Source organism: Sesamum indicum, linkage group LG8 (genome assembly GCF_026168435.1).
Source record: "Sesamum indicum cultivar Baizhima isolate 11 linkage group LG8, ASM2616843v1, whole genome shotgun sequence".
NCBI classification, from domain to species: Eukaryota; Viridiplantae; Streptophyta; class Magnoliopsida; order Lamiales; family Pedaliaceae; genus Sesamum; species Sesamum indicum.
The window spans coordinates 30,054,416-30,064,317 of NC_142664.1; the positions used below are offsets into that span (position 1 = coordinate 30,054,416).

Below are 9,902 nucleotides of genomic sequence, written 5' to 3' on the forward strand. Positions count from 1 at the left end.
CTCTACTTCTGTTCTCAGTCCTGTAGCGGCGTCGTTTTATAACTTTCTAGTTCGCCAATTTCAGTACGGCAACTTGTGGGGAGTGCCCAATCCTAATCCAAGTAGCATTAATGGCTTGTCCGAGCTGTAATTCATATCCAATTCGCGGTTTCCTTATCCCGGTATTATATTATTCCGATTACATTTACAGGCGTACATAAAATGTTTGGTAAATATTATTTATGTTTTAACCTTTCTTTCCTAGAGTTAAATGGATAAAATGCATCAATATTGGAATATATAAACTATTATTATTTTTGTCACGTATATGATTTTAATTAAAACTAAAAATGTTCAGTATATAAAATATTTGTATTTATTTTCAGAAATGGTATTTGTCCAAGAAAAACCTTAGTGGATGACGCTAACAAGGTACTCGACAAAAGGTCTAATAAGCATCCATGGCAATGGCATTGGCTGCTGCTGACCATGTGATCGATGAAATTCCTGAGTCAGACCCGTTTTAACCTACCCAGTCTCCTGGCATGCTCTGTGCAAGCGTTATGGGCATTTTGTACAACTGCAATTAAAATGGGTGACGCCTTCTAATCCTGAGTTCTGTGTATGACACGATGTCCTTTATCCAATACTGATACACCGTTTCAGCTTTGCTTTATTTATGATGACTGATATGGGGAAGACAAAGTGTGAAGTCTGAGGATTGGTAAGACGACGAAGAAAAAGGGATTATTCTTGGAACGTCATTTGACAATCTTGGAAGGTCATGGGAAAATCACAACCGTCGTTGTGATAGAAACCACTTAAATGCATATACAATACTGACTGAGATTACTTAGAGGGAGGGAACGACTTGTGCAGACTGAGTATGTGGTACAGTATTCAAAGCATTTCTCTCTCTGTAACAACTGGAGAATGGATGAATGTGGACTTGAAAAGGGAAATTTGTAGAGATCTTATTGAACAATCAAGAGTCAGTATTAAATCAAGCAGATGGAAGGTCTTTCAGCTATTCACCTTCTCCCAGAATTTGACTGGACAACTATATTGGGTGTTTGGCTATAAAAAAGGAGAGAGAGTTTTGGTTTTGGTTTCTGTCATATATTGGTTTCTTCCGTAGGTAACAAGTGCATTGCAGCTGACAATGTCTGAGTCGGAGGACATTAAGTTCTCATTGAGAGTTATGATGAACGAAGAAGAAAACAAGGTACTCTTTGCTGAAGTGGACAGCAGTTTTGCAGACGTTTTGCTAAGCTTCCTCACGTTGCCTCTGGGAACCATAGTAAGGCTCCTGGTGAAGCACTATGCAGAAGGAGCACCTATTGTTGGAAGCTTAAGCACTCTGTATTAAGGGTTAGTAAATCTTGATAGCAGGAACTTCTGGACAAATAGGAGTAAACTCATGCTGCTAAATCCAATAAATTTGTTTGAACCTCAATGTCGAAAACTGAAGCTGAATATTGATGATTCTGAGCCCATCAAGTACTACGTCTGTCAAACCAGTGGGTGCGCCAACCATATAAACCATCAGGAATGTGTAACCATCTATAGAGGTGTTGAAAGATGCTCTTGTTCGATGTCACTAGATAGAGAAGTAACTCTTTCGATTACAGACAGCAATGATGTCGGAGTGTTTGCTAAAGATAAGACATCTTTCTTAATCAGCAATGATCTTCGGATAGTGCCTAGTTCAGGAGGTTCCGGCATAAAAATTTTTAATGATCTTGGGATTAGAGACATAGATGGGCTCAAGGAAAGAACTGTGGTTGTTGGCTTCAAAGAGGTAAATCTTCCTTGTGATGACCTTGATGTTTTTTATAAATATTTTTCATTAAATTCAAATAGCATAATAATACTGGGGAGTTCTAACCATCAATGTTTATTCTTAGCAGATTTTGGATTTGCTCAAGAGCTCATTAGTTTCTAGCTCCGCTAGCAGATCTCATTCTTGGTAGAAGTCAGGTTGTCTCGGCTGCGGTAAAATGTGACCTGGGTGCATCATTGGGTCAGATTACAGAAGAAGCAATATCTAAAAGGGTTATTGTAAAGGCTTTCATACAAAAGGCAACCAACAGAGTTCTATTTGTTGAAGCGGAAGATGATTTTGTTAATTTTCTTTTCAGTCTGCTCACTCTTCCTTTGGTAAAAGTTGCAGGTTTGTTGGGGGGTGATACTTCCCTTGGGAGTATGGACAATTTGTACAGCAGCATAGCAAATTCAAATTGCCGAAGATATCTCAAGGACTTTAAACCAACGCTCCCCGCATCAGAGTATTTTCTCAAGAACAAGATTTTTGCTCTAACTGAAAACAATGAGCCTGAATTATATGTAAACCGCGGCTGCACTGGTACATGCTATTTGACTTCTTCGGCTTCAGAAGGAAACTGGAATGTAACATGCAGACCTTTGCTTTTCAAATATATGAATGCAAAAGACAGTGGTGTGAAGGTACCTTCAATATTCATGGTAACTGATGATTTAGTAGTGACACCTTCAACGGTAATGTCCTTCTTTTCCATCCTCAAAGGCCTCAAAATTCCACTCTCCGATGTTGAGGAACAGGCATTTGCAATTGGGAGTGAAGAGGTATGAATTTTGTTGTCACTTGACCTTGACCTGACTGCATATTATATGAGAAAGATGGTTTGTCTAGAGTACATGTAATGTAATATAGTTCCTTTCTTTTGTTGTAGGCTTTAAGCATACTCAAGGCATGTCTTACCTCGACATCAGCTTTGACGAACGGCCTCAAACCATTTATAGGGAGACAACTAAAGAAAGTGAAACAAGAAGAGTTTGACCAAACTGCCGCCATTGATTCACTCAGCAGTCTAATTAGTTTGTATATGCAATTCGCTCTACTGTTCTTTGCACATTTTGACAGTCTTTTTTCTGAAGGCTCAAGTTAGTAGAATGCTTTAATGTCAACTGAAAAGCCTTGTAGTTGCGTATTTCAATTTGAATATTACTTTAAGTCTGTGTATATACTTCTGTCATATTGTCTTTCCACGCCTACTGCCTCAAAATAGAGCATATATATTTTCCTACAGCACATGGAAGTCTGTCGCATCTGGTTTTGCCTTGTAAAAGTAAGGGTTATTCGCAATTTAGTGATACTAAAAGCAGGCAAACGTTCTTAACAAAAAGATTACTGTCGTTTAACATAACATACCAATCAAAGTGATGTGTTAACCTAAAGGAAATTTAACCGCGACACCATTACTGTATTATGGTGATACAAGTCTAAAAGATATTTATCTAACTTCTAGCTAAGTCAGACATATTAATTGCATATCAGGTACATAGCAGGTGAATTAGGCAGTCCAGATTTCACTAGTTGACTGATCAAACAAGAAGCAACTAGAGGTCATACAGTAAAGTAGCAACACAAGTAGCACAATACAATAATATACAAGCATGACGCTCTTTGCTTCTATACATAAAGCTGCCTATCATGTAGGGAATGAGATCCAGATCAGATCATCATATGCTGTTCACTCCTATGCGACACAAAGGGCAAGTTTGCCCTCTAGTTCTACCAAGGTCCAGTCAGCGTCCTTCTCAAGCATCTTCTTTTACCTCCCCAGGGCTTATTCATTGTCTCCAAGATCTGCAGGCCCAAATAAAATGAAATAAAATAATGTACCACAAATCTGCGAGGCACCAGAAAGCAAAAGCAAGAGATGTAATTACAAGGTTTTGATGTTTAACTAATTATATGCACTGAATTTTATCTTTTCTTGTCTTGCTCATTCTTTTCTAATATAATAAAGAAAGCTGGTCTAGCTCTGCCACTCGGAAAGTGGAATCAAAATCCTTGGATTTACTAATGATGGTAATGATCTCTTCTGTATGCCGGTCCAGGAATATATAACAAGAGAATGTGGTATTAGCATTTTTACAAAACTTGGTTGGTGATTTATTTATTACTCTATGGAATGAACTTTAATCTATTTTAAGCATTTCCAAAGTACAACAGCTAATGATGCAAGTAGAGGTAATACAAGTGGGAAAAGGATCAATTACCTGATTTTTCTGCATCTCCAAAAATTCTTCCTGCAGTGCATGTAAACATCTTGTCAAAATTATCAATTTCCAGTTTGATCTCATTAAGTGTATTTTGACTGTGAAAATAAACTTACCTGCTTTTTCCGCAACTCTTGGTTCATTTCTCTGAGCTTTGCAACTTCTGCTTCCAATTCCAGAGTATAGGCCTGCAATTTTTCCCAATGACATTTATTTATCAGGAGCAGCAGGGAATAGAAACCAGAACGAGTTATGCAAACGAAAATTTACTCAGATGTTGAAAAAGTAACAGATCCAACCAAGGTGAACTGGGAACCATCCAAGACTCCAAGTACTCTCACAAATGAACATCAAGTAGTCACTTGAACATCATGCTTAAATTGTACACCTGAGGGTGCAGGGTGTTTATGGTTCAGAGAGAAGTGAGTCAGCATATCAAATTTCATAGTAAGTGGATACCCACTTACATTTTTCCTGTCATATTAATGAAGCATGTTCAGGTTCCCAAAGATTCGGAAAACTTAAAAGATATCCGCCATATGCATCTCCACTACCACAGGAACCTTGTTTTCACAATCTTGGTAACCATATAAACAAGATATTAATTCCACTGCATCCAAATGCAAATAATGTCCTGGCATCACTGGAAGAGCACAGGACATCCATTTGAAAATTGGATGTCAGTCTATATGGTCTAGAAGTTGCAAGACAGTTCTCAAGTCAAGAGATGGGGAATATTTCCTTCTCAACCACTAAGATGTTTCAACATCTTTTGCTGGACCTTGGTCAATGAATAAGTGGACGCCCTCACACACACTCACCAGTCTACCAAGTTAGTATTGGTTTCCCAGGATGAATAAGATTAAGAATCCTCATAGCTTGTAAGAAAGACAGCAGTGGGAATCAGTACAAAATGCATATTATTTGTAATGAAATCACCTGCTTTCTAGCACGTGACCTGGCAGCAGACTCTCTGTTTTTAATCATTCTCCTCCGCCTTCTCTCCACCACTTTCTCCAAAGAACTAGATGATCTCCTACCTCGTCCACTTTCACCAAAATTAAAAGGTGAAGGTGATACTGATGGTGTGTCTGTATTAGTTTTAACAATAGCATCTGAATGTAGATGATTCCCAGGAGATCCTCCTGCAACTGCTGCTCCATTGTTCAGTCCACTCATGACAACTGCTCCACCTTGAACTATAGTGTTCATCATTCCAACCACTTGACCCTTGGTTCCTGGGCTAGACAGCTGCGCATTGCTTCCAAGTTGTGTCGGGGACGAAAACGCTACTGTTGTTTGCTTTGGAAACAGAGGCTGCAGCTGTGAATGAGGCTGCTGAGGTTGTTGTTGGGAAGTTCTTACACCATTTATGTTATTTACTAAGTTAGGTGTATTAAGAACAATATTGCTCTGTTCTGCAAGTGGATTTCCCAACACACCATTGTTCCGAGATGGTTGTTGAAATCCTATGGTTAAACCAGAGTTGTTACCACTTGATGGAGGCAAACCACCATAGAAACCAGTGCCATTTGGCCTTCCAGAAGGTTGGTTATCTTCTCTAACCACCCCAGCTCTGAACAAAAACTCCTCTAGTGTCATCTCACCTAAAGTCGGCTGCCTTGGCCCCAAATTTGTCTGCCCACCAGAACTTCCATCTTTTGCTTCGATAGTTTCTTTTAGGACATCCCTCCACACTTCATCAACAGTTTTTTGGCTAAGTGTCCACGGCAATGTTAAAGAACCCTGCCGCTGCAAATTTCCGCCTGAGGCACTCCCATCTCCTCCACCTGTAGAAGATACCATGGCTTGGCTCTCTTCAGCTGTCCAAATGCTCTTTAAAAGGTCCTCCATGTTCATAGATCCAAAGTCCTTTCCAGATCCACCCAAGGTGTTTTGAAGCTCATCAAATGTCAGCGAATATATGGAAGACTGTCGAACCAATGGAAAATTACCAGCTGGCTTCCCAGCACTACCATCTGGTTGCTGCACTGTATCTCCAAAGTTCTTGAAGTTCATGTAAGACCCCATTATTGCAAGTTCTGCAAAGTGGAGCCACTAGCTGACCAAATTCCTAATCGTTAGTATCTCAGCAATGATAGCATGAAACAATATTCATATATACCATAATGCGCATACTATTTCTTTCCTTCTCAACGTCATGACTAAAAGAAACCAAACTAAGGAAGAACCAATTGCATGACCGAATCAAGTAAATATCATTAAAGTTTGAAAAAAACAGAGATAACACATAACTTTCCTTTAGAAACTTTAAACAGAGGCAAAAACCCGACAGAAGTGAACGGAACAAAGCAAACCAAAAGGAAACGAAAGAAACTTTTAAACCCAAAACAGATCGCACTCCAAGCATTTAAATAATACTATAATATAGACAATTGAATACGTAGCTTTAAAGAATTGACAAAGTATAGCAACGCAACTTTCACTTGAATACTCCCAATCATGATGAGCGGAAAAACAATCAATTTCCAGTCCAAAGACCACTAAAGTAGAGCAAAAAACTATCCATTTATGTATATCCCATAGCTGATCGCAGTCAATTCAGTTTGCTTTTCTTTAATTTCAGATCTAAAACTAATCACGGGCTAAAAGAAACAGCCATCAAGATTAAATTAAAATACAAACCGAAAAGCCTTCGAGTTTCCCAATCAGTATACGTACTTGAGCGCGCTTCATGCAAAAATAGCACCCGTTGAAATCAACACACGACCCTCTTCATAACCATCGGCGTAAGTTATCTTTCTTTTTCGCTTTTTCCTTTTACCAGAGCTCATTTTGCAGCTCAAAGATCGAAACATAGATAACCAAACCATCTAAAAACTCCCAAAATGAAACACGAAACCTCAATCTCAATCTTTTCTTTTTCAGCCCACTAACCAAAAAATTCAATCGGGAAGCCGAAACTTTAACATTGAACTCAAATTACTTATCCTTCAAAAAGGAATTACAAACATAAACTAACAGAAAAACTAAAACATTTCCTCAGACCTCGAGATCACTCAAAATTCCATGCAGAAACTACAAAAGATCAACTCCTCCTACTTCCTACTGTAACTAACAAAACAAATAAAATAATAAAATAAAATTAGGAAAGTGGAGCAAAATTAGGATTCGCGGAGAGAGAAAGAGAGGACGAGGCAGACGGATTTACCCTTATAGAGGGAGAGAGGGTGATCGTGTCGTTTCCTTCTTCTTCGCCGGTCTGATGCTTGGTGGAGGCGACAAGTGTCTAGTGCCCCTTCGACACGACTCCCCTGATTTAAATCCCTTTTTCCTCATTTCTTTATTCCATTTTTTAATATTTTTTAATTTGGTGGAGGTCTATAATTGCGAAACCTGGACCAATCAGAATGCAGCTTAGGTTCTTGATGCGACCACTTATCCAATGGGAGAATGTTACGTGGGGGAATCGTAACCGTTCAAATCTGCCGACAAGATGGAAGGTGGCGCAATCTGATTGGTTGAGTGTCAGGTGCGCTCAGCGGGCAGTACGGAGTGGTGAGTGGTATGCGCCGCGCGTGTGTACGTCAGTGTCAGTGACACAGCACCAGACACCACTGTGGAGTGCGCCTGAGGTGCAGTACGCACACCTTGAAGGGCCGCTGGGCGGTCTTGTCTCAGGGTCCTAATAGGGAATTTCTCGGGAGAGAGTGAAGTTGCCCTACGTGCGCACGATAAAAATGGGCTGCACCTGATTTGATTGGTTGATGTGGGCTGATCTGACCTCTTTTTACTGTCAGTAGAAGAAATTTTCATTTGAGTTGGATTAAATTTTTTTAATATAACAAAAATTTTATGTAATTAAATTACTTTTTAAATATTTTATTTCATTTAACAAAAATTGATTTTCTGCCTCTAGCTGAAGTTGGAAGGCCTTTAAGGAATGATAATTAAGAAATTCCTTTAAATTCTTTTTATTATTAAGTACAATTCTGTAATAGATCAATAAATCATTGTGTCTATATTATCACGGCAATCTGCATCATATATAAGAAATTACATACAAATTATTGAAAAATATATATTTATAACTCGAATAAAGAATGATCACTTAAAATCTTTATTTTTAAAAATGAATTATCCTCCAAAATACTAGGAGGATTCTCCATCTTTGTTCATCACCAGTATGCCTTCATCACAAGTACAAAATTAATTCGAGGTCAAGTAGGTGTGCAGGGCAATTGATACAGTATAGGGAGTTAGGTTGAGCAATTTGTTTTCTGTGTTGGTCCTTGATGCAGGAGGCCAGTGCCAGTTCCACTACTAGGGGCAAAAAGCAAAACCCTAATTCTAGGATTTGGTACACATATTTAATTTCCTTATTATAATTTTGATGAAGTTGAGTGAGATATGTTGACCTACTATTTTATTTGGTCCATACATGCTAATGTGTGTTATTCATATTACTAATACTGAATTTTCAATTAATTGGAAAGAGTAAAATAACGATTTGTTCATACTACCACAAAAATGACAAGAAATATCAAAGATAGAACCCGATTGTGAACGAATCTTTATTTAATGGATAATAACGGACCACTTCATATGTAAAATATTATACGGTTGAGTTCTCTATAGTTGTAAAATTTTGTGAATAGATAATCTGTAAGTATTTCTTTCTATGATCTATAATTCTCAGTGTTGTGTTATTCAATAATAATAACTGGAGTCGAGACCATTCAAATAATTTTATTTTTTAAAAATAAAAATAAAACTCATTCCCCACATCGATTTTGTATCATTAAATGCTATGTTCTTGGGGATGTTAAACAGCCCATGCCTTGGTAGGTTACCTACCTTCTGCCACTCCTTATCTCAATCTATAATATAGTTTTCGACTATAGGCAATTAATGAGGGTGAGATATTATATATAAATAAAATGAAATAAAATATGGCACAATTATGCATAATTTAATAATTTATAATTCTTTTCAGATATTAACGAAGTGTGTGACATCTCATGGGCTGACCTTTTAAATTGTATGGTGAATTGTGATCACAAGAAAGTTTGTGGGGCCCAATTAAGCAATATACTATGTAATCCCTGAATTCAATTATTGCTGCCACTAACACCATTTTTGTGTCTTTAATTTTTAGTAAGAAAACGTATATATATATATGTATTAATTCTTTGTATTTTCCCTTTCCCATGCTTCAATTTTTTATATTTTATCTTTTCATAATTTTCTTACAGAGTAATTACTCAGCAATTTGTCTTGTGAAATACAAATAATAATAATAATAATAATAATAATAATAAATCAAAAGAATCAAATTCACGTTGATGCTTTATATATTGATGCCTAAGGTCTTATATTTGTGACATGACATCTCAATTATTATATCTGGACCTCAATTTTTCGAGTTAATATTCCTAAATTACAGACATATATATATATATAGAGAGAGAGAGAGAGTTGGACCTCTAGAAGTGGGCTGCTCTCTGGGCTAAATCAGACTAGGACTAATAGATTAGTCACGTTCTCCATGTGCAAGCCATTTTTGCCCCATTTCTCTCAATGGAAATTCGCAACTCCCACACACATATTCGCCTTTCCTTTTTCCTTGAAAGAAAAAACAGATATTAATCATAATCGTTTTCAAACATCGTAAGAAGAATTATACTTAGGTTTGAAATGGAGAGACTATAAAAAATGAATTTATAACTAGTTATAGACTACATTTTAATTGAATTATTTGAATTTGAACAAAAATGATTAGGTAAAAATACCTTTCATATGATTTCAAATATCCAAATAGGATTGATGTTCCGCACGTTTTTTTTCAAGTAAAATCGCACTCAACTCGACCCCACAATCCCTATTCACCACCGTCGATCATTCAACTCTTTGAGGGC

At 37.4% G+C, this 9,902-nt stretch overlaps 1 protein-coding gene and 1 pseudogene across 4 annotated transcripts; one reads left to right on the plus strand and one right to left on the minus strand.

The window, feature by feature from the left end:
• Nucleotides 1-19: 19 nt before the first annotated feature.
• On the plus strand, nucleotides 20-2,980 carry LOC105169887 (uncharacterized; annotated as a pseudogene). Its single transcript, XR_016066616.1, has 4 exons — nucleotides 20-161; nucleotides 366-1,780; nucleotides 1,890-2,583; nucleotides 2,691-2,980. The product of XR_016066616.1 is annotated as an uncharacterized LOC105169887 (transcript).
• Nucleotides 2,981-3,280: 300 nt separating this feature from the next.
• Nucleotides 3,281-7,323, minus strand: LOC105169538 (ABSCISIC ACID-INSENSITIVE 5-like protein 7). Of its 3 annotated transcripts, none has more exons than XM_011089948.3 (5): nucleotides 7,196-7,323; nucleotides 4,963-6,085; nucleotides 4,140-4,211; nucleotides 4,024-4,053; nucleotides 3,281-3,607 (listed from the first exon to the last, which is right to left on the minus strand). In XM_011089948.3, exons 2-5 carry the CDS (start codon nucleotides 6,052-6,054, stop codon nucleotides 3,533-3,535), a joined length of 1,269 nt encoding a protein of 422 aa, XP_011088250.1. In that variant the 5' UTR covers nucleotides 6,055-6,085; nucleotides 7,196-7,323; the 3' UTR covers nucleotides 3,281-3,532. The 3 variants fall into 3 exon arrangements, with proteins under 3 accessions (XP_011088250.1, XP_011088252.1, XP_011088251.1); XM_011089950.3 differs by lacking the exon at nucleotides 7,196-7,323 and adding an exon at nucleotides 6,706-7,179; XM_011089949.3 differs by lacking the exon at nucleotides 7,196-7,323 and adding an exon at nucleotides 6,670-7,179.
• Nucleotides 7,324-9,902: the final 2,579 nt, after the last annotated feature.